General features: G+C 44.0%; 1 protein-coding gene across 3 annotated transcripts; it reads right to left on the bottom strand.

The window, feature by feature from the left end:
- Positions 1–1643: 1643 nt before the first annotated feature.
- Positions 1644–21740, bottom strand: VXN (vexin). Of its 3 annotated transcripts, XM_080582848.1 has the most exons (7): positions 21277–21740; positions 20731–20903; positions 16658–16713; positions 11523–11649; positions 6991–7052; positions 5677–5765; positions 1644–5096 (listed from the first exon to the last, which is right to left on the bottom strand). In XM_080582848.1, the coding sequence occupies exons 2-7, from the start codon at positions 20795–20797 to the stop codon at positions 4910–4912; spliced, it is 588 nt and encodes a 195-aa protein (XP_080438974.1). In that variant the 5' UTR covers positions 20798–20903; positions 21277–21740; the 3' UTR covers positions 1644–4909. The 3 variants fall into 3 exon arrangements, with proteins under 3 accessions (XP_080438974.1, XP_080438973.1, XP_080438975.1); XM_080582847.1 differs by lacking the exon at positions 21277–21740 and having other exon boundaries at positions 20731–20964; XM_080582849.1 differs by lacking the exon at positions 21277–21740 and having other exon boundaries at positions 5677–5762; positions 20731–20964.
- Positions 21741–24912: the final 3172 nt, after the last annotated feature.

Below are 24912 nucleotides of genomic sequence, written 5' to 3'. Positions count from 1 at the left end.
TTTTTTTTCCTGGGCCTTCATCTAACTTTATTAAATATTCACAGAATCACAGAATCACAGAACTGTAGGGGTTGGAAGGGACCTCGAAAGATCATCGGGTCCAACCCCCCTGCCAAAGCAGGCTCCTTAGAGCAGGCTGCCCAGGTAGGTGTCCAGATGGGCCTTGAATATCTCCAGAGAAGGAGACTCCACGACCTCCCTGGGCAGCCTGTTCCAGAACACTTTAATTTATTGATCTGTGTGCCCCTTCATTGAAATTATAGTTCTGCCACTTAAAAAGAAAAAAAGTTTTTAATACCACCTAGAGTGGAGCCACTCACTCACTCACTAACTCTATAGAGTTCACGTTGAGATTTTTAAATCTCTCATAGGGTATGCACGGCTATTTGGCCTCTGTATCGTTTGTGGAGTTTGCGTACAGCTTTCTGAGTAGGGGTTTCATCTGAGAAATCTGCCCTGTTCCACGCCTGTTTGTGTACACGAGTTGTGATATCGTATCTTTTCTGGCTGGGTAACTCAGAGATGTGAAATTTGTCATGCAAATGCTGATGTTTGAATTATAAATGATATCTGTAAAAAGTGTATGTTATTCCCCAAAACAGAGATGTGTCTGTGAGCAACTCATTGAGCAAATCACTTTGCTATAGGACCTGAGTGCAAAAGGGGAAGAAAGGCAGGCAAAGCATATCTGAGATTTTTTCATGCATCAGTAGGAATTATGCTATATAGTAGTCTAGCTTTAAATTCACTACAGTTTATTTAAATAAAGTGGCATGCAAATAAATGATGGATATTTTAAGGAGTTGCTCTGTCACAAAGATGTTTTGAAGTGATGAGAAGAAATTAAGAACTATTTTTGGAAATGAAATACAAATTACTGCAAGTGCGATGCTATACATGGTGAACTATCCTCATGCAGGCTATTTCAGTCACGTCCGTGCCCCAGTTAGTCTCTCTGTAGAGCTGGGGAACCACCAAACTGTAAAATGATGAGAAACATGTCTGAAAAATGCATCTTCCCACAGACGTTATAAAGTGTGACAAGGCGCCTGTGCCAGGCAGCGCCAGCGGTGACGCTTTGAGCTGCACGGTTAGCTACGTTATGTCTCTGCGCAAAATGGCACAGCTCGCTTACGTCGTGATCACCGTTTCACATTCTTCTGGTGCTGTGCTGGAGCTGACCCAACATTGTTTTCTGCACAGGCTCATCTGGAAACAATACTGCACGTCCACATCCTGTGCCCGAGTCACGCCGCTGTTTTTAGGGGACGACTGAAGGTCAGGCATTCGCGGTGGAATTCCCAGCGGAGGCCAGGCTGTTCCCCCACCGCCTGCAAAAACGTTGTGTCCCACGGCGTGGTTACCCATCAAGGGTATACTCCTGACTCAGTTGTTCTGAACATAGACTCTGTCCATAACCAAAGCACCGGCATTCTCAGGAGAGCTGAGGAGACAAGTCCTCCTCTAAGGGACAGGGTTTCCAAAGTCCAGGTTGGTGAGGGATGCCAACAGCATGTGTTTTCTTTCCTTGCTGTTTCTCAGGGTCTTTCCCCTCACAGTCCTCAGTCAGGTCCTTCAGTTCCAGTGTCCCTGGGCCACCCACCTCGTGTTGGGCCATGTGCCTTCCATGGTTCAGCGTATGCTTTCTGGAGGCCCTGTTTTGTTTGAGGTAAGCTGAGTGATTTTGCTGTCAACTGGTAGGACTGAAAATAGACAGTACTTGGTTTTATTTTCTACTAGGGCCTTAATTACCCTCGAGGAGACTCTGTCTTGGTGCTCTTATGTGATGGGACGGAGGGAGGTGACACTGCTCGCCTCCCAGGGCCACAAGGAGACTGGACATCATTGTCCATAGTGCGCTTCTGATCAGATGAAGAAACATATGTGTAATGTCTAATGCCTGGCTGTGCCAGGGCTTTTCTCTGAGTATCTAATAAAAACTGAAGGCTTTTCCACTACTACAGTACTGGGACCGTTCACAAACACGTAATTCCGGGCTCTTCCTGTGGGGGAACAAACCTTGGATTTTTGCCATCAGATGTGTGTGTTCTTCGGTATCAGAAAACCTGCCTTTATTTCTCACAAAATCCCTCCAAAAGGCTTTTAAGTCACCAAGATCCATATGTTACCACATGCTACATGTTTCTTTTATTTTTTGTATGAATAGGTCATATTTTAGTTGAATCAATAAAATAGGTATCTACTACAATACAAGAAATCTTCACAGCAGTTCCTGGGATACAGAGGAGTTAATTATGCATCTTGCAAATCTCTCCTTCTCTCGCAGACACAAATTATAAATTAAATAAATAAGGAAACCATAAATACACATTTCAAGATACAGCAAATATTATGTAGAAACATTAACCATCTCTTCTCCATCCTCATACTGCTTAAAGCTATTAATTAACAAAATGAAATACTAAGGTACAGCTCTCAACAGACAAAACTCTTGCTGCCCTGGACTGAACTCTCCAGGTCACATTAGCTACAAGGGCAGGTATCGCAAGTACTCAGAGCCTTAATTCCCCCAAATGCAGCAAATGGACATTTCCCTCTGTTTTTCTGCTTTTTATTTTTGCTTTGCTTAGGGAATGAGTCCAGTTATTACTGTTCTCCCTACTCCTTGAACGTATGTGTTGCTGTACAAGCAAATAGTCCCACCCAATGCACTAGGTTTACCTATTCACGTAAAAATAGCATGTGCCACCAAGGCCAAAGCTGCTGGCAGGGCTGGGGGCAGGGGAGGGGATAGTGTGGTTCATGATATTTGTAAAACACATTTCAGGAAATATATGGGGATGGCTCCAGCTCGGTTCAGCCACAGAGGACCTGATGTTGGCAGGGTTACACCGTCTAGACTGTTGCACGTGTGCAGCGGGTCAGGCTCCAGCTGAAAGGTGGGGTGAACCCCTGTGAGGGGTTTCCCTCCTATTGTGTGTGGTTAACGGGGAGCTGTGTGATTCTCCTCTCCCGGGAGGATGCAAGAGAAGCAGGAGAGGAGCTCATCTCCCTGGGCTAGGTCTGCGTCAGTCTGTTTGCCTTTGGTAAGAAGGAGAAAGGGGAGGGGCTGTGTGATTTCTGTCTGCGGTGCTGTCCTCCAAGTTACTGAGCACCGATGGGCAGCTGAGGTGTTTTATGAAGGCCTAGTTCCTCTCTCCTCTTGGCAGACTCAGCATGACAAGACATCATATGTTTTTAAAGGAGCCCTTCCAGCCACATCGCACCTTCTCCAGCACGTCCAGCTCCTTGGAGCAGCTGGGGACACGCACTCTCTAAAGCAAGCTGGGTACCAGACTGCTGCAGTTGCTTTCATATCACACAGACTTTGGTTTCTCAGCTGTGAACCTTTCCTGTGTACCTCTCCACCCTTCTCACCCCAAAGCCAATGGACCTGGTTGCTTTTGCAGCCTTTCCCTTCTGCCTGGGCTGTGCCTTGGTACCTCTGATTTGGTGGCCTTTGGCTGTGGATCACTGCCCAAGCCTGCACCTCTGTAGGCTGTAGTCCAAGGCTCTCTCAGTCCTCCGCTGGAAGAGAAACTTGGAATACGTTTTTTCAAAGCCCAAGTTGAAGATGATCTTAACACAAGCAGCGGATGAAGTTGGCAGATACCACAAGTGCAGAAATTACCTGGGTAGTTGTGGTAGGAAGGGAAGGAGATGTAACTGCAGTTACGCTGCTGGCTGCAGTCATACCATTCACACCTCTGGCACACCAATGGCCACCTATTCATTTATGCTTTGGAGCCCTGGCAGTTAGATCAGAGAAAATCATCATTGCTATGAGCTGCAGCACCCATAATTTCCCCAAGTTTATATTTAAAATCGTGTATTTAGGCAAACCAAAGTCTTGTACAATAACCAAGGGAGCACTTACGTGAGACAAGCATTGTTCTTGACTAATACAATGTTGTCTGTAATACCAGTGACATTTTTTGTATTACTTTTTTTTTTGAGAGGAAAGCTCAAGGGACCATGGTCAGCAATTTCTAATTTTGAAAAAAAATTGGGGGTAGGGGATTCCATTGAATCCACCAGCTCATAAGCAAAGGTCTGGTATATGCAAATGTCTCACATTTAGATGTCTACTTGCATCATTTATGTATTTTCTTTTCTACTAGCATTTTGTGCACTTAGGAAAATGTTCTGTGCCACACAGGTAGACAGCAAGTTACTGACTTAATAATCAGGTTCAATGGAAGAAAGTATTTCTTGAGGTTATTCAGTAGCTCATAGTTTGAACTGGCAGGGCACTTTAAAGCACCAGTGACTTGCCATGTGGCAAAGTTTGGTAAATCTGTATTTGCAAACTCGCTCAGTTCTGACTCATCTTTTCTTTAAAATTTTTTGCACCTTTTACTCCTGTCTTGAAACATCAAAACTGAAGAAAAAAGTTGTCTAGCATACGTCATTCAACCAAGCAAATTGTAAGATGCATTTTTTGTCTCCTTTCTCAGAAGAGAGGATATGAGAAGAGGAAGAGGGCAAGCAGTGGTACACAACAAGCAAACCCCTGGCACTCAATGGCACTCAGTAACAAAACCAGAACCATAACCTTGCAGGAACACACAAGCATCTTGGCAGGCTTCTCTTGTTGTGAGCCTGAGCTGATTCAGACAGGGCATGTACAATAGGTCAGCAGCAGTTTCAGCATCGAGTCAAGACGTAAATCTAGTGGGATACTTGGGGTTCTAGTGTATTGCAACAAAGAAAGGCTAGCACGTTGCAGCACACTCACCATTTTTACCTTAGTTAGCCTTTCTCCTACCTTTCTGAGGCAATGGCATCAAGTAATGAAAAGGATATCGTTTTCGTGGGGGAGCTGTGCTGTGTCTGTTCCCTTATCAATCCTAGAGCACCTTGTCCTGGCTAAAGGAACTTCTGTCTTTCTGAGTGATGCCAGGACTTATCAGTCTGCCTCAAAGGCACTGTTGGTTGCCCCCAGGTACTCCGACTTCTTCTTGTGCTTCATCCACATCTTCCTCAGCAGGCTCGGCGTCCCGCACAGGTTGCCTCCTGTCAGTGGTAGAGAAGCTTCTGCTCCTGGTGGCAGGGTCAGGTCGTACTCTGCCATCTTCCTCAAATACTGCCTGTGGCTGGCAAATAAAGCACAGGAGGGCTGGAATAAAGCACTCATCTCTGGGGCCCTTTTTCCTTCCCTATGATGACCAGCCACTGAAACCCGTGGGCTGCCCGTTTCCAAAGGTATGGGTGTCCCCATGACGCTGTGACAATGAGCATTTATACTATGCTCAGACCGTTCCTTAATTACACTTCAGAGACAAAATGGCAACTTAATTAAATTTTCCAAACTGCCTTAGGACCAATATTATAGACTACTTGGGGGAAAATACTTAAATTTTGAATTTAGATTATTTTTTTTCCTAGTGACAGAACTGTAGCTGACACCAGGGTGGCTGTACAATAGCCACGGTTACCAAAGTCATCGATGTGTTCTTCAGCCAATTCCTCCCTCCCTTTGGGAAGCAAGCAGAGCTTCTCTGAAGAGGTTTTACAGCTGCGATTCAGAGATCTGCGGCTGAGGAATTCCTTGTGATCCTGGTGAAGTGGTGCCTGCCTGGGGGGTGTCACCCGTTCCCTCCTCACCAGGCAGTGCCCACACGTGGCTGCGTTGGGGAGGCTGGGGCAGGGGCTGGGGCTGGGGCTGGGACTCACTCGTCTGCGCGCGGGTGGTCATCCGTGGGGGAGCCTGTGAGAGCCGCCGGCTTCGCTGCGATGGGGATGGCTAGCGATGATGGGGGCTGCTGGGGGAAAAGAACAGCGCTGGTGAGTGGGAACCTTAGTCTGAGGAAAGAGGCTTTTTTATTTATTTAATTATTTTTAAGGAAAATGAATACATACTGTAAATCTCTTAGCAAGAAAAGGCAGGTTAAGGACCTGACTGCTGTACCCTTGCCCGCACAAACATTTTGCTCACGTGAATGGTCTCACTGGTTTCAGCACGGTGGCTGTACGAGCAGGACTTACACCTCCCAAAAAATGTGGGAGGTTAGCAGAACTTTTTATTCCTTAGTTTTTACGCCTGGCTTCTTTGGTGCAGGTCACACCTACGACTGCTTTCCACAACCATCACAATTTCTTGAGCCTTTATGAATGTTTCCCTTGAACTGGATACTTTTAGATGTGCTCTGAAAGAATCCCAGACTTAAAGATGTTTGGAATTACTTCTGCAAATACTCTCTGAAATTCAACCAGGTTAATTGCTGGTAGGTGTAATTAGTTTCATTACATTAATAAAATTAATGATGTTAATTCTGACCATCCTTAAATATTGGTCGTTTTCCTTGAGTGTAGGCCAGCTAACAGCTAGCTGGTATATTGTAGCCATCCAAAGAGCATTTGAAGCCATAAAGTTTCTGTAGCTTAGTTTAGTGTTTGTCAGAAACTTTTCAGAGCCCTATTTTCTGTTTGAAAATCTAGTTTTTACAGAGTGTAAGGACTTCGAAAATTGTTTTTGTAAAAAAAAGAGGAGGAAAATATTTTAGTAAAGCTGAATCATTCTGAACCAAAACATTTTGTCCCTACTACAGAACAAATTTTCAGATTTTGTATGATGATTTCCTGTTGACTCTGTATTCACCTTTGTGATTGATCTGATCATCTTTTCAGCGTTACGTTCCGGAGTGTGTGAATTATTTGACACTTATTCCATCTTAGAAATACATCTTTTCCCAATTGATGAGGTTTCCTGAGGAGCAAGAGGCTAATTCCTCCCAAGCCTTGCCAGGGCTGACCATGCAGGTGCCTGCCTGCCTCCACCCTACAATGTGTCCCCGGTTCAGGGGCAGCTCTCCTGCGCCAGCCGCTGCTCCCAGCTGGGTAGCCCCTGGCATCAAGCCTGTCTCAAAGCCTTGAAGAAGACTGTGAAACCTGCAAGTGCTGCCACTCTGTTAATGTGGGACATGTTAACAGGTACTAGGTTTTAATATGCATTAGACAGCGGTAGGTGGTCTTGCTGTATTCACTTACCAAAGATTTTCTATCTGACTGGTGATTACAGGACTTGGATGACTCTCGTTCAGTTATTCCCACTGCAAAGCATAAGAAACAGGGCATTATCAGTGATTATCCCATTGGCACAGCTTGTATTAAAAGCATCCTTCCACATACTTAAGCTAAGTATGAAAACAGCCAGGGTTCAGGTTGTAGTTCCACCAGATCTGATTATAGCCAAAAGTGAAAAAAAAAAATCTTTATTCTGATCATCTACTGCGATGTCAAAATGAGTGATATTGAAATTGCTTAAGTAATTACAAAAAAAGCATTTAACTGCGCTTAGACTTTTCAAATGAGATGATGAACTTTCCTTAGACCAAATGGGAGCCTTTTCCCACTGCTAACACTTTTATATGTATGTGTGTGTGTGTGTGCATGTGTATACACTTATTTTTATAAAAGTGTGTATGTACATGAAAAAAGCTAACTCAGTTTTTGTGCACACTTGAGCTCCCCACCAGGTTTGTCCTGCCTAGGAGCAGGGAGTCATTCTCATTTCTGGGTTGACCCATGGAATTATTCTTACACGGACAGTGATGTGTGTGACATCCACCCCACCACAGGGAGGGATTTTAACTTTTCTCTCTGCCTCTGGCCGAGTGGGACCTCTCTCTGCTGTCCTCGAGCCTGGAGGTTAGCTTGCAAGTACAGGCGTGTGCTCAGCCGAGAACTTCTCCCCATGTAAATGCTCGCTGACATTCCTGCTAGTTGTGCCAAGGAAATAAATGAAGAAGGGATTCCAGATTTTTTCTCACAGAGCCAAATCCTCCCATTTGGCTGTGGGAATGATGTGGATCTCTCTCTCTCTCTCTCTCTCTCTCTCTTTTTTTTTTCCTCCCCTCTTTCTTTTCATTCCTGGCCATTTTTAGGTGTCTGCTCTTTTTTAAAAGTGGTATTCAAGCAAGGGAAGGGCAGAGACTTACGGAAACACCAGGACTCACCAAGATAGAAGATACAATATGATTCACAACTGCTGTTACCAAGGAAATATAAATAATAACTGGAAACCACAGAAATAGCAGGGATGCTGCTTATAGCACTGTCTCCAGCGCGAGTTAACAGTCAGAAATGTCTTGTCCTTCTGGGTGCAATAGCTGACCAAGATAAATATCTCAACTAGCTTCTCTCCTGCTGCTCTCCCCCACCAGTAATTCCATTAGGTACCTAACTGTATCCCTCACGTCAAAGTTTAATTCAATTACTTTCTCTCATCTTGTGTGTTAGGTTACTAACAGTATTGGGAAAGTGGCTCCAGGCACCAGTGCTTCAGCTAATGTCCATATATATATATATTCCCATTATACATAATATATATGTATATATATAGTTACAATATATAAACTATATTCTATAACAATATATAATCTATATAAATATTACAATATATAAACAATATATATAAACAATATATATATAAACAATAAACATATATATATTGTTTGTTTGTTTGCTCTTATATTGTCTGATTCTTCCATTCAGCATGCCCCTATTTTTAGATATAGAAAATGTTCTGGTCAACTTTTGCAAAATATTTAAGCAAAAGTAAGCCCTCATGGCTTCAATTTGGTAAGTGCTCGTCAGGACAGGGGTGGCTGGGTGCATTGTGAATGCCACTTCAAGAAGGTGCTCTGGATGGCCAAGCACGGGACAAGGGTTGCTCCAAACCTTTTACTATGACTTTGCCCTATATTTCCAAGATGAGTGCTTGTACAAAACCGAGTACTTCTTTCATGTAGAATAAATGCATATATACACTTAAATATTTAATCTATCCACCCTGTGAAGCAGAGCACAGCTTTGAGGGCTGTCAGGAGTTTATTGTTCTGGCCTTGACACCTGACCTGCTCCATGCTAGTACGGACTATCCTTATGCCTTGATATTTGTACAGCGTTTCTAATGCTAGCAATAAGCAAGCTGATGCTCTCATCTGTACTCTTTGCACATTTCTAGCTTCCTATGAAAATTTAACTGTTTGTTCTATTACCCAGATTTCAATTTGTGCTTTATCAAATCTGTAGTCTGCTTAATATTCAGCAATAATTGTCTATGAAGCAGGCCTGGAAAACACCAAAGTCAGAACTATTCCCAGTAAGGATGTTGAAGGATGTTTTTGAGGGGTGAAATTTATGTAGAGGGCACATTTGTACGGAGATTAATGCAAACAGATGTTGTACATCCTGGGACAAATATATATATATCACTTTATAACACATTAGGCTGGCTCTCCAGCTGTTGAGAAACAGCTGCAGAAACCTTTCTGCACTCTTCCATGGCACCTCATTCTCTGTGTAGCTATTTGTTAGTACAACGCCTGCTGAAACCAGAAGCTGTAGCACATCATCCAACCCAAACCGTTCTATGATCCTTTGATCATAGCAAAGGGCTATTTTTATTTTCATACAAATATTTGCAAACACTTCCACTTTTCTCCCCTTAAAATGCTAAATTTGTAGTCAGGTGATCAAAAGTTATGAAGCACCAGAACTGGACCACGATTATTTTATTCCCCTTTGAGATTCAGGCTCTAATTTGTGACCAGAAGCCATTTTTCCACAGATTGTTCTGCCCCATTCAGTGCACCACATAGAGAGTGTTCACTCAGAAAGTAGTTATTCATCCTCAGCTTTTATTGTTCAGTAGGCGGTCCTATACCCAGTTTTCCCACTAGTGAATCCTCTGAGGGCTAGACTATTCATTTTTATGGCCTTTTCTGTATTGCTGGTCATGGTGGTCAACATCTGCACAAATGTTAAAAAAAATCCAACAGCTTCATAGGCTCCTGGAGGATAAGGGGTTATACTGGGGAAACAAAGAGTTTAACAAAGAGTTTAAGATTAGAGTTTCCCGAGACGAAGTTTTCAGAGGAATTGAGCAGAATGCAGCATGGTTTGCAGTCAAAGTACAGCTTTTTGTGGCAGCTAGAACTGAGTGCTCCTGGGTATCAGAGTCTGAATTGTGAAATGGGCACCCAGAAAACAGGGGATGTATCAGCTGTGTTAGGTGATGTGCATCGCTGAGGAACCCGTTGGCAGTGAGGGACAGAGCTTAGGGAACTATTTCAGGAACTTGGAGATGTCCCACTGCGTTCTCTGAGCACTTTCTGTGCCAGCATCCTACAAATGTCCTCATTATGCTACACAAGCTAAGGTAGCCCTAGAGGAGCTCTGGTGTCCTGAACAGCTGCTCCTGGTGAAATTGGCTCCTGGTGAAATCCTTTCTCCCTCTATCTGCTCCTCCAACAGTCCCTTTTGCCTCTGTTTTATTTCCAGATCTCTTGCTCAGCACAGTTAATTTAACCTTAGTTGCTCCCTCTTTCCCATTCAGTTTCTTTGCCCAATCACTTCCCTTTCTCCCCTTATGAGAACTGTTTCCCCCATTTTCCACTCCTCTTTTCAGATTCCCGCATCCTTTCTCCCATTGTTGCCTATCTGGTCTCTTTTCCCCTTTGCTTCCCCTCACAACAGACACCACAAGTCTCTTCTTTCTCCCCTAGTACCTCTCTGCCACCCACTGCCCCCCAGCCAGTCCCAAACACTCCTGCTCCATCCCTCCTCCAACCCCTCAGCCCCAGCTCTTTGTTCAGCCATGTCCTGGCTCCTTTCCCGGTTTCAGATCTTTCCCCACAGTCCCAAGCTCAATTTGTCCCTTCCCAGTTTCCCAGGCCCTGCTCTTGCCCACTCCGTGTTCAGATCAGGTGGCTTACAAACCATGCAGTTGCAGACCAGTGGTGTGAAGAACATGCTCGTTCATGGTAGGATCTGCTTTACATTTTTAACAGCTTTTAACAGCTAAACTTCCTATGTCTCTACCAAACGTGTGGCATATGGGGTTTTTCAAAGTCTTTTAGCTGGATTGCATCTGGGTGGTTTTTCATGGGAGAGCAAAAGGTGTGTTTTTGATTAAAAGGCCATCCCATGCCAAACTTCATGGCCCTGCTCCAGCTTCCTCCTTCCAAGCATAACACATCAGCACTGAAGGAACTGAACGACCAGTCTGTTTATGTTTATTCATTTCCTTGTTTTTGCATTGGCAAACTCTATTTTCTCCTTCATGGGTTCTCACAAATATGATGAACAAGTTTTGGTTGAAAAAAAAAAAAATCAGGCCCGTGGCTGACAGCCAGAATCTAAAATTTCATCCCAAATGATTATGTTTTGGCAAATTTTAAGGAACTGAACAGGGATCTTATATAATAAGATGAGTCAGGCAAGCTCAGTTATAAGCAATCTATCATCGCTACAATACTGTCAACTCTTGGAAAGGGAGAGTTTATGACTTTGAATAAAGCAAGTGCTGCTTTATTAGCTTGCTCTTGCAGGGAGCAGAGCTCTGCAATGATGTGGTCTTTATCTCATAAATTCCACTGAGTGTTTTAAGCATGGAAGTACCCTTTCCCAACATAACAAAATGTCTGCTTCACTGCAGACTGGACGACTGCAACATCTAGAAATGTTCTGAAGCGATGGAGACCCTGAAGGCGGTGAAGCCATTTCTGAGGACTTACCGTGCATGGTGGTGCAGGGTCCCTGCTGCCCGCCCCGCAGGCGGCCCAAACCCCGCACCTCCTCTTCTCTGTAGAACATTTGGTGGAGATTACCGTGGTGGGGCTGACAGTCAGACACTGCTATCACCTGCAGGGAAGAGGTAAAAGCCTCCTGTTAGAGCCAGGCTGGGACAGGGCCACCTTTGCAGGCCCCCAGGGGGTCTGCTGTCGGAGTCCCGATGGAGCAGCCTTGGCTGGGAGCAGTGTGCTGCTTGCTCTTCTGATTGCTTTCCTGCCATCTGGGGAGAGGTTTGTTTGGTGGGGACCGGGGTGGGATTCATCTTGTTTGGTTTCTGACTCTGAGCTTGAGAAATACAAAGCACGGAAAAATCAGGTGTGTTCCCTCGGGGACCCAGGTGCTGAGCGGCAGCTTCCTGCATTCGTTTCAAGAGAATGAAGTGTGGCCCTCATTAACTTCTACTGATTCAGGATACCCCTCTGAGTCAGCTTAGCTTTAATTTCTTATTGCATCATATTTTGGGCAGTCAGTTAAAGTTACACAATGTGAATCAAAAATGCTATTTCTTCAGGCCTCTCCTGTCTCACCTGCTATTTGACAAAGAAAAGGCCTCATTCCACCCACCGGTCTGCCTTCTAACAAACACTCCAGATAAAAACAAGACAGCATTGAGGCACGTCCCCTTGCGTTCATAAAATCGTTCAATTTCTTTAAATAAATTAGAATTCGGTGTACTGTTAATGTGCAATATTCAGTGTTTGTGAACCTTCAGGCAGATTTAAAAACACGTGCAAACAGATGTTTCCCAAAACCGGAACAAAATAAAAGCCCAAACCTGACCGCTTTTTACTTTTTCAGATTCCTTGTATCCGCAGGAGTCTGGTCTGGATCCTCCTGACCGGTGGGACCAGGAGCTGAAATGGGCCGACAACAGGCAGAAATGCTGCTGCAAAGGGCTGGTGAGGCCACCAAGCCCTAATCCGAGACCTAAGAGGGGTTTTCTTCTAGTTCGGTGCGTCTTGGCACGCAGCCTAGCCCAGTCCCTTCTCTGTAAGCTACTTAAGGACGTGCCCAGTGCTAAGGTAAAGCCAGAGGGACTGCTGGTGTCCTTGAAGTCAGGCACGTGCACCAGGTGGGGCCTGGCTCTCCTGACCAGGAATCTGGCACTGCCGGACAGGGCTGGGCCACACCATCCTGCCCAAAACTCAAGAATGAGGGGGCTGATGGTGGCAGGAGGCCTCCTCTTGCTGCTCCATCATTTAGCTCTTGCTCACACGCGGTCTTGTTTAGTGTGTGGCTGAAAACTTCTGCAGCCCTCTCCTACCGAGACACCTGAGGTCGCTGCTTTTGCATGGTCATGGAAAGAGCATTTTTGGTAAGTAGGAGGCGGGCTGCAGCAGTCTCTAGTCCTGAAAGTGGCTTGTTTGATCAGTGTAAACCACAACTGACTTGAAACTTAACAATCTGCCGGTGCATTGCAGGGGATGATATTTAGTTTGAACTCCGTAAATAGCAGGAATTATTTAGGCACGTTATCTATGTTCTCAAGGTCTCTTGCTACATGCCGTATCAGTAGTGCCAGAACACCCTCAAGCAAGTTTCAGTGCCATTTGCCATTACAGTCAGGGACAGCAGCACCATCTCAGTTAACTTGCTTGTTTGCAGCATTTGGCTGTAGTACACTTTGGGAGTTTCTCAACTCCTAATTCGAGACTTCACTGCGACTTTGGCTACCTCACCCATTACTGTAATACATAAAGACTTATCTAGGTCAGGAAACTAAACCTGCTGCAACACACTTTTGATCTAAAGTGGAGCTGACATTTCTCTAGGGTACTTAGGGTAAGGCAGAAGGATCAGCTAGAAGTCACTTTTCTTTTCTAAATGCACTAGGAAATTTAAATCTTGTGTGAATGGCAGAGTCATCCAGACTCTGCCAAATTAGTACGCTGCTCTTGAAATAATTACTAACTTAAATCTCTATGTCATTTGCACGGTATTTGCAGGATGCTGACTCTGAATTCAGAGCTCAACAAAATGTCTATTTTTTTTTTTTTGTGGACATGTACGTGAGGGTACTGAGGCCTTGCACACCTGCTAGTGTTGCACAAGGGACACAGAGGTCGCAGGAGCGTTGCAGGACAGTGCAGAGGCTGTTCCAGCAACCCCATCAGCACTCTTGGAACCAAAGCCCCCCAGAAGGGGCCAATTAAACATCTGGATTTGGGTAAAACTTCAAAGCTTAGAGGCTGGACGATGAGCTGATTGTTTATAGAGGAAATATCAGATTTTTGGAGCTAAGCTCTTTTTGATGGTCTAATGCTGATCTAATTTTTAATGTGGCAGCACTAGCATACACAGAGGGATTTGCCAGCTTTCTGCAAAGTATTCAGGTACTGTCATCAAGAGTGTTTTTAGAGTTGTTATCCCAATACTTGGGGAATAGGAGTGCAAGGAAATCAAAAGAAAGGATCTACTCTCACTGGGAAGAACTTTTAATAGGACAACAGGAACTGCAAATAACAATATCATTGAAATAATTTTATTAAAGAAGGTGCTTCTCCCTTTCACCCTTCCACTGCCATGGTTGTGCTTTTGGGGTGGATTCTCAAATGTCATGGAAGTTACCTTAGGTCAGTCGCCTGAATGTTAAATCACTCAGTGCTACACTGCTTGAGTATTTTTGCCATGAAAAAAAGTCTGGCAGATGTCCACACTGCTCGCTATTTTTGCCCTTCCCTAGGATTAAAGTTGTGCATCCACTGCAATCACCAGAGCAGAAGCTCTCAAGTTAGCTGAGGCATTTCTACAGCACAGACTGCAGGTGCAGAAGTAAAAGTGAAAAATAAATAATCATACTGCTACGTTAGTGTGGGTATAGAAATTGGTAATCACAACTTCCTCACAGGCATCTATATTCCACTGGGTGCAATTTATTTGAATGGTTGCACATCAGCAGCTGCATCACACTGAAAAAGAGGAATGCACAAGTCAAAGAGCTGACTGTCCAAATTGCACTGGTTTGCAAACCTTGCTTATCTGGATCTGCAGACCATTCCTTAGGCTTGGTGCTCCCGCAGCTAATATGATGCTGTGTGCATCATGACTAAGAGCTGGTCAAAGGATATCTTTAATTGGGGTCAGGAAAGCCCCAAAGGAAGAAGAAAATCATATCAAAATACAGCAACAAAACAGGGACTTTCCTCTCTTGTTTTCTTAGACCTTTGTGAGTATAGTGCTGAGTACAACAGCTGACCCAACCCAAATTAAATATTAGAGGCCCCCTACATGACAGAAACAATTTTCTGCTGAGTTTTTAAACATCATAACAGACATACGGTTGTCCTAGCTTTTGATGAGAGCTAGCTGAAAATTATCCAGCTGAATAGGTTTATGAGAAAGTTCTGATTAGAAGAAGTTTGGGCATTTGGTTGGAAAAGTATTTATTTTGTCAAAAAAAAAAAAAAAGAAAAAGAAAAAGAAAAGAGGAACTATTTAAGCATTCTGCCTTATTAGAACAATTCACTTTTTGATTGGACTTTTATGCTATTTTTACATTATGTGACAACATATGAGAGAGCATAACAAATAAAAAAGAAGTATCTAAATACAGCTTATTTTGAGCAACACTGGGACACTGAATTTCATCCTCATTTGGGTCAAAGAGTCACTTCGAGACCTCAGCCCAAGTGACTGGATGAAAATAAGATGTTTACAAACTGAGAAAACACACACTTTATTTTTATTTTTTTTTTTTTACTCAAAACCACAGGGATATTCCTGACTCTTATTGGGGTCCACTCCAGGTATCCTATGAAGTATTTGGGTTCTGTGATCTGCTTTAATAACCAGGAGAGGGGATGGAAGCAAATATGGCAAGTTTTTTCCCAGTGCATGGGTACGTGTGGTAAGCAGGGGGACCCGTGGTGCTGTGGGGAGATTAGGGAATCTGGACTATGAAGAGGAGGGTATCTACAAATGGGGAGCAGGATGGTAAGTTGGACAGAGCATGGGAAGAGGAAAGACCATGGAGCAAAATGTTTCAACAAAGTGCTAGAGAACTACCTGTGTCTGTAATGAGAAGAAACACTTTGACAGAAGAGTCTTAAAGCTTGTGATTTAACATGCACAAGAGAAAGCGGGGCTGTCGTGCCTACAAGACAGAACTGCAATAAAAGGATGATGAAAGGGGTCGTGAATAGGCTAACTGGGTTTAAGAAAGGAAAATTGGCTCCGAAGACAAGAAAACTCAAATGAAACCAATGTTTCAAAGTGTCTAAATTTGGAAAACATTTTCTCAGTGTTCAGATCTTTTGCTAATGCTGTTATTACTATTTATTTAATAATAATGCCCAGCAGACATAATCAGGGACAAAAATAGTTAGAGACCTATTGAAGAGAACTGCAATGAACACAAGTCACCCATTCAGTGAAAGGAAAGCAGGGAATGAGGAGAAAAAAGCTGAGACTGTATAGCACAGTGCTGTGGGAAATGTTTAGGTATTTTTCTGCCCAAAGCAGGAGTGAGCACTGGGCTGGATTGTAGGGATGGAGAGAGAGGAGAGAACCACATACAGATGCAAGCTGCTGAGATGTTTAGGAGCCAGGTTGACCCCGTGCCACCATGATCAAGGGACAAGCATCCTCCTGTGGCTCTCTTAGAGTCATTTATTTGACTGGAGGTTACAGCCCATTGCTTGATGTTTTCCTCCCAAATTCTCTGTGTAATGTGGTACTGGCTCCTTGGTTAATGTGTGTACGTTTTGTTATGATTTGCTTGTTTTTCTTTCCTGCCTGTCCCTCCGGCACTATTATTAGTGCTTTATGGATAGGAGTTAAGTCTGTGAATCCCTCAGATGACCCGTGTTGATAAGCTGTGTTCATTTTGAATAGCTCTGCACAAAGACCTTATTTTTTGAGGAGTTTCAAAGTAATTCTGTAATAATCTGTATATACAGACTAAATCATCTGTAGCTGTATAGGAACTCCCTTTTCTCATTCTCTGTATCAGACACTGCTGAACTTCTTTGCCCTGAAAGATCTGCTTCCCATTTCTCCATGACATTTTGAAAGATAAGCTTAGCCAAGTAGAATGAAAACAAACAAAAAAAAAGAGAGGGAGGGAAATTTTTCTTACGCTCTTGGTTAGGATGTGCTGCGTACTTTTGGCTCTCCTTCGGGCAGGACTACATGCTGTGAAAAGAACAACAGAAAAATGGTCAGGGTGGGGTGGAGGCAGACATGCCCAAGTAGCATACAAGGGTGGTGCCCACTGAAGATGCTGGTGAGGATCTTGCTGGTTTGTGGTGGAAACGGGCACTGCTCTGTTTGGGGCGAAGTGTTAGGAGACCAGCAGCGACCCTCACCTCAGGTAGGTTTTCCTGCCCCGATGTAGGGGGGCAGGAGCTGGGAGAGAGCCTCCAAACAGGCTCATGGTGTCTGACACTTTTCTGGTGGCTCTGGGCATGTCAGCTCTTCTCTTAGCCCCCATGCAGTCTCTGTTGGGGGACATAGAAAAGATAAGGGCTGGAGCAGCTGGTGTTGGATAATAACTGCTATTATTGGGGGAGAAAAAAAAAAATAAAACACCACCACCACCACAACAAAACCTCACCTCATTTCAGTATTTTAAAGTCACTTCTCATTACTTTGTGGTGCTGTAGCTGTGCTACACCAGTGAGATTAGGCCAAATATGCCTCTGAAATGCCTCCAAAAGAATGGCATGGTGGGGAGGGGCGGAAAAAAAAGGGGTTTAAGGAGGATTCCAACTGAAACAACCCAAAATAAAATCTTTTTTTTTTTTTTTTTTTAATGTCACCTCAGAGACCATTTTCCAGCTGTACAATACAGACATCTGTGGGCACAGGGCAAGTGCCTTCCCAAAGTGTCTGCATGTTCCCATGGGTTTCCAGGAGGAATCTGCCTCTTCCTACAGGAGGCCGTGTCCTGGCCTCCTGTCTAATGATATTTGGGATAGGGGCTCTTTGGTGTTAGGAGAAACTGGTGTTTCTCCTTCCATCCAGCAAGCTTCAACCATGACTAGTATCTACACTGACTTTGGAGAGGCTGATCACTTTATCTAAATACAGATTTTTTTTCCAAAAAGCTCAAATAACTTCATGAAGAAATTTCAGTTTTATCACATTATGTCCAAATAACAACATTTGTACTACATCTGTTCCTTTTTTCTTTTTCAGCCACAAAATGACCCATTCAGTACTTTAACTTGATGCAGCGTTTTGCTTAAACTTTTTCTCAATTTGATTTCTTAAACCCATGAAGACACCAAAATCATAGGCAAAGCAGAAACACTGGTCACAAGACACATGAGAAATGAGGATCGTAAGCCAAGCTTTTGACTGGTCATTGCACTCACACGGAAGTGATTGGGTTTGGGTGTTTTTTGGACAAAGTGAAGATTGATTAAATGCTTTTAGTTCCAGTTTGACTTGAAACCTGAAAAACTCAGTTATTCTCCCAGCTCTCATTGTATCCTACTCTTTGCACGTTAGAATTATTACCCTCCCCTGTATGCAGAATACGGGAGTTATGGCTACAGGATTTAGCAGCTGGTTACAGAAGGGAGCCTACAAAAACTTGCAAAATTCAGAGCCAGGTTTAACTCTAATTCTACATTCTGACCCTGCAGGCAAGGCATGTGAAGGGAGGCTTCCCATTCAGGCTCCATTTGTAGCCCAAAGGCTTTGAAGCATCAGAAAAGTTTGTTAGGGAGTTGCAGGTGACTCTTGCTCTCCAGCTGAGTTTGCCTTTACATTTTTGGCATCCAGGAGCTGCAGTGCTCATCTTCGCTATGTGTTCGTGTTTGTGGAGACTTTGGAAGATGTGGAAGCAGCTGGAGTTGGCCCAAGGCTTTTCATTCCTGCTGCTAATCTGAGTTCCTGCCTTGAGGCGATGAGGTGCAGTCCTGAAGGACCTGGGCCTACTGCTCCCGCTGCCTGTGGGGCCGTGGGGGGTGAGTGACAGCAGAGGTGGTCTCCACAGTGCTGGGCACTGCTGCCCACACCACGGCCTCTCCTTGGATGGTATGAAGGAAAACTGAGCAGCTTTCGGGGCCGTGGTACAAGAAGAGCTGGCCACAGGACCAGAATCACTCTTCCTACACAGCCTGCGTTTGTCTAAGAGCTACCCTTGTCTGTGAAGGACAATGTCAGCAATGACTTGTGGCGTCCCGTAATTTCTCCCTTGCACACAGGGAAGTCGCCAGCCCTGGGGTGTGTAAGCGCTCAGTCACAGGAATCCAGGCATTTTGGCAATTTTAGTGGGGGAATCTAGGCAAACCAGGAGTCTTAGTGCCTACTGCCACTAGCCCGCAGGTCTGGGGATCTCAGCTTTAGGTAGCTCACTGTTCAGGTACTTTCATGGATCCATCTGAAATCCCCGTTTCGGATGGGTGGTCTGATTTTCTGCAATGTTGAATACCTGCAGGCACCACTGAAAACCAGACCACCAGCTCAGACACCACAGCGAGGATACAAGTACTGAGCATTAGGACCCCATAAGACAGAAACAGAGTTTTGGCCAATCTCTGCCCATAGTTAAGCAGGGTGGTAAGACAGGAGGTAATAAATCTTGTCCAAGTCCCCTGCTAGCAACCTGCTGAGGTACAGGGTGCTTACACACCTATCACAAGCGAGTTATCTGCGTGCACAGTTAGAGAGTGTGCTCAGCTGTCAGCCTGATCACAGCCTGTTTTGAATGGGGTGGTATCCTCAAGGATCCCTACTGCCTTCTCCTGCATGAGTAGTTTTATATTTTAAAACATGGCAAGCATGGAGTGAAAACCATACAAGCACAATGAAGTTGTTTTTTTTTTCTTTTTTTTTTTTTCCTTTGAATGTGTTGTAACTTGCTTTTGAAGCTGCTGCAATCACTTTTACTGCTGGTATTTTATTGTGTGAGGACTATAATCATTAATTGTTCGTAGGCAAAACACTTCAATTAAGTGCAGAAAAGTTCAGTGACACAAAGAATCACCTTCACGTCTCTGGTATTTTACGTATTTTACTGCCCAGTGTGAGGAGTACAGTTTATATATATGTCTCCCAGAAGTGAGTACTGTTGTGCTGTTATTGGCACCAGGCTGGTGCACGATGAACCGTGTACTAATGCACTTAATGGTAATAAATTTGCCTATTTTCAGAGTGCGTACGATCCACAGACTGACTCACTCGCTGCCTGTCATTTGCCAGCATACGTGGCAAATGGCTCACATGGGCTGAAGAAAGGGAAGGCATGAAAGGGAAGTCACAGCACCAGCAAACATCCAATTACTTGAATAGCCATTGAAAGAAGAGTGAATTGCGGAGGTAGACGCGAGTGACCCACTTGCACAGGAATACAATGGCAGCAATGAAAACAGTGGGGTTGCAGGGCTCTCCCTGCAAACATGATTTTTCTGCAGGGAGCAGGAGCAGGAAGGCAGGGCTGAATTCTTGCAGATGCCGTTTCTGGATTTGCCTGCAAGAGGCTGTTTGTATGTGCAGTCCAGATTTCAGGCAACAAAAACAATTACAATGACGGTTCACTTTGTCATTTCCACTTACATTCTGAAATAAAGCAGCTGAGAGCTCAGGCTTGCAGCTTGCAAGTAAAGATCAGATCTGGCCCCACAATTTGTTTTCCCTGCTTTTACCTGCTTTCTTTTTCTTGTTGCTGAAATATGCAGCTATTGAGTTTAAACTAATTTGTTCAATCAAATGCAGACTAGGCTTTGTCCGGTTCTTACTCTTCATTACAAGCAATTAATGTTAATCATGCATTCATTTCGAGGGCATGGCTTTGGAAATGTTCCACTTATTGAGCCAGCAGACTTAAATTCCACATTCATGCAGTTCACCCAGTTCATCTGAGCTGCTAACTGCTCACAGAACTTCATTTTCTTTTCTATCACACAGAATAGCCACACAGTTGCAAGCTGTCACTTTAGCAATTACCTCATAGGTACACGAACACTGACTCCAGATCTCTCCCAGTTTTGCCCGTGCAAGGATTTTACACAGCCACAATGTCGAAGCACCTGCATGGATTAGCTCCAGAAAGAAGCAGAGAGCACCGAGCTGGCAGCGCAGCGCGGCGCAAGCAGAACAGACAGATGAGCTGCTCCTTTCAGAGGTTTCTCTAAGGATAAAAACACTCCTTCCATCCAAAAGACAACACCGTACCCAGCATTATAGTTCTGATGTACTCACATTTGGATGAAATCACGGTGGTGAAAACTTCTAAATTTTCGTCGCTGCAGCTGTAAATCTGGTGCATTTTCCACCTCTCTCTCCTGACTGCCTTTCAGCTTCATGCAACTGCTCTGAACTTCTGGTAAATAGGTTTCACTAATCCAATCTGGCTCTGTGATCATTGTCCAGATCTACAAAGGACAGACTGATGCTGTGATCTCATCTCATTCCATATTCTTCATTGCAACATTTTCTGCTCCCATCTGCCTTTTTATGAATACTATTAATGCAAAGATTTAATTTAGCTGTTACTTAAGCCTCTACTCAGATAGGAACATTTTATCCTTTTACCAGTTTGGAGAATCCTCCACGAGAAATGGCTAATAATAAAGTCTGCTCTTTGCAGCTAACGTATGGGCAAATAAAATTTTACAGAAGTGCTGCAAGGTTTTATAAAATGATTTGGGTTACATTCTGTGTACTTTAACACGTTTATCATAAAATGCTGCTCCTCCCATATAACGAGGAGCTGATTCTAAGTGTATTAAGCGCTTGGTACCTCACCTTTTAAGTTCGTAAACATCCAAGCATTCCTGGGCATGTCAGCGTAGAATTTTAAATGCTAAAGAAGGGCATGTCAGGCAGGCATCCGTAGGTCTGTGTGTATGTCCCCTGTGCTTTAATGGTTCCTGAGGGAGGGCAGGTGGCTCAGTCATAACCAGGTTTCTATATGACTTGAGGGATCTTGGGCCTTAGTCTACATTTATGCACCTCAGTATAGGGGTGCCTTCCTAAAGGTTTCAAGTTGGTTCACTCGTGCTCCCATCAGAAATTGTTCCTTCCACATCTGTGGAAATTTGCCCCCTCAAGTTCTGCTGACTTACTTCTTGCCATGGACATCTAAGCTTGAAAAGGTTGGCTCGCAGGCTCCAGCAGCAGATGTAGCAGAAACACTTTCAAGTGCTAACAGTGATATTAAATTATATCGGTCCAGCCTTCATTAATACTGCAATTAGCACAAAAATTAATTCTGTCTGTCTTCTCCTATAGAATCCTGTCAGCAACAGTCCCAGCTGGAACATGCCAGCAAACGTGGGCTGTCACTGTCATACTAATGTCAGTTCTCTTTGAACAGATAAATATCGGTCAAATACACATCCTGAGCCTGGAAGGAGGCTCTGAGGAAGGTGTCACTGTTTCGGGCCAGAAAGGAGCGGAGAGAAGCCGCTATCACTTGTTACCTCCCAGGGCAGCCTCCTGCTGTCCGAGGGCAGGGAGTCTACGGCAGGGGCTGGGGGCATTGTTCCAGGAAACCGTGCGCTGCTTAAAACGGGCAGTGGGACGGCGACATAATCGAGCAAAAGTTCAATTAGTTTTTGATTTATTGTGCCACATGTTCTGCTTGTATGACTGATGCCATTAACATCAGGCTTGGCTGCCGTGTTCATCTGTCTCTGGCCGGCGCTCTCTGAACACGCGCGCGCCCAACAGATGGGGAGTTTCACGGGCTCGAAAGGAATTGTTTATCCCGCTATTGTTCCCGTGTCAAGCAATCAAACCAAATCCACTACCCACCAATAAAAAGATCAGCGCACCGTCCATTCAGCGGTGAATAGAGCAGAGGCGGTTATGCAGGGAGGATTTAAGGCTTTAAAAAGGATAAAAAAAAAATAATGAAGAGCAACACTGAATAGTTGACCAAAAAAAAAAAAAAAAGCTATAACACATCTAACCCACCCTTTATTACACCTTTGGTTATTCAGAGTCCTGTGAGAAGAGGTACTTTTGGATCCGAGTCATTGTTTTCCTAATTATAGGTATGATCTAGGGATATTTTTAAACTACAGCCAATGTTCAATGATAGAACAAATATTTGGTGTTTCATCATGTTGAAGGGCAGCATGGATGTGGAAACTGAAGTGGGATTTAAGAGCAAAAATCTGATTACTGCTTTGCAGGTCAGGTTTTGAGCAGGTAAGCTTTGAATAACTCTCCCTACAAGAGGCATGATGCTCTGAGGATGAGCTGCTTTATGCAGAGAGCTGACAAAAGGCTCTCACAGCCCTTCCAGACAGAAAACAGGGCTCTGGAGGGCCAACACACTGCGTGTTTCCTCTGGGGTCATCACCTGGGAATGAATTTTCTGCTGATCATGAAAAGGAGTTTTCCACTTCATTCTGCCCAGCTTTTAATGAGGTAATCAAGCGCTATGGATGCCTTGGGTTTTGCAGGAAATCTTGATGTGGCTTCAAGAAAAGGACCATGCAAAAATGGCTTCTTTTTTCTAGATCTCCATGGGTTATTTTGGACCGATCACCTTGGTTCATCTTGCTACAACACACATGTGATAATACCTGCCAAGAAAGCCCAACTGCATGCAACCTGTTGAAGAATAGCATGGCAGTAATTTGAGACTCAGAGAAGACACTCTCCACAGTTCCCAACCTAAGAAGTGCTTGTAGAGCCACATCAGATGATTTCACACTATCTATCTCCTTCACCTCCCAACTGACTTACCAAGAGCTCGGTCTGTGAAGGCAGCAGGAAACCAAATGTGCCTGTAGATTCTACAGATCCTTTTATTTTTATTTTTTCCTTGAATTACATTAAATATCTAGAGACTAGGCTAATTTTTTCCTCACTGCAGTGAATGTTATTAATTTAATTTGGATGATGCTGCTACAGCCATGAGAAGACCCACCCCGAAATGTTTTCAGTTAGGGTGTATCTGTGACTGAAGACTCCGAAGCTGGCATTTGGAATCCAAGTTCCCAAATTCCCAGTCCCAAGGTCCTCCCTGTGGACTGCAATTTATCTCTATTTACCAAACGCCTTAACTCCCAGCATTGTCAGTAAGTGATCAAAACAATTGCTGGTGGAAGAACCTGGTGACCAAAGGTGAGTGAGGACAACTGAGGAGGAGGAGGACAACTCAGGACACAGCAGCAGACATATGGCATCTGGCAAAACATCCACTTAACATCATCTACAGGCCTGGGACAGGGAAAGTATTTGATTTTTGGGATGCGGGCAGAAGGAGAGAGGTGTGGGGACGGGGAAGAGACATATGCCGAGGCTGAGATAAAAACAATCGGTGAAAACAGCATAAGGCAGAAAACCCCATGGCGACCCAGAAGATATCAAAATGTCACAGTGGGGAGGTGGCGAGTGTGCTTTTCACATGGACTGGATCTGTTTAGACACATCTGGAAGAAACAACTGCACATGCTTCTCCTGTTTGCCAAGTTTTCCATAGTTTGTAAACTTAAAAGGAATGGAATAAAAACAAATTTTAATTATGTTTGCAAAAATTAAATTAAAACTTTGAGTGATTTAAGTCAAGTATCTGAGACCTCTAGACCTTATTTATTCTGGCCTTTGTAAACAAATTAATGCCTTCGTAATGCAGTATTCTTCCAGTGAAGTCAGTGGGAAGCATCCCTGTATTTTCAGCATACCCAGTACTGCCAAGGGATTCCCTGGTCATGGGAAGACAAAGCTCTCCCCGGGTCAGGTCTCCGGGCTCTCACTGGATCTTGTACCCTCTTGCGTAAGAGGCAAATCTAATCCGTACTGAGCCACTTGAGCCTATTTCTTACCGATAGCTGGGCAATATGATAAGGATAAACCACGGGTATTTTTGGAATAGGATTGTAAACTCAAATGTGTGCACAGTTAACCATTTAAAAATAAGATGGGATAAAACTACACGTGCATGCTGCTGGCACGTACTCTGAAACACTTCTGCATGATGCGATGCAAGTGGTAGTTTTTGTGGTGAGGAAGTTGCTTCGATTGGTTTTAAGGCCACAGAATTGCACTTGACAATGAGAAAAAAAGTAGAAACAACATCGAGTGCAAAATGTAAAGTCAGCCTGTCATACCTAGCCTCCTATTTTCATTTAAATGAAAGGAAAAGAGAGATGGCTATGCTATCCACAACTTCACCTCATTCTTACAGCAGTTTGCAAAACTAGTTCGAAACTAAAGAAACATCGCACAGCTGAAAGGTCTGTGAATAACTGAAGGATCTTCAAAAGTTACATTTTAATTTGCTGGCAGCTGCTATGACTGCTTTTACCCAAACAGGGGTAAGGGGATTGAGGCATTTAAAAAAACATTCTGAGCTTTAATTTCACTGTAGGGGATCCAAAGAGATGCCAATGTTCAGCAACTTGAAATGGCTAGTGCACAGACATC

The sequence above is a fragment of the Anser brachyrhynchus genome, assembly GCF_964034855.1.
Source record: "Anser brachyrhynchus genome assembly, chromosome: 2".
NCBI classification, from domain to species: domain Eukaryota; kingdom Metazoa; phylum Chordata; class Aves; order Anseriformes; family Anatidae; genus Anser; species Anser brachyrhynchus.
The sequence above is the reverse complement of the archived record's forward strand: the minus strand, read 5'-3'. Positions and strand labels throughout refer to the sequence as shown.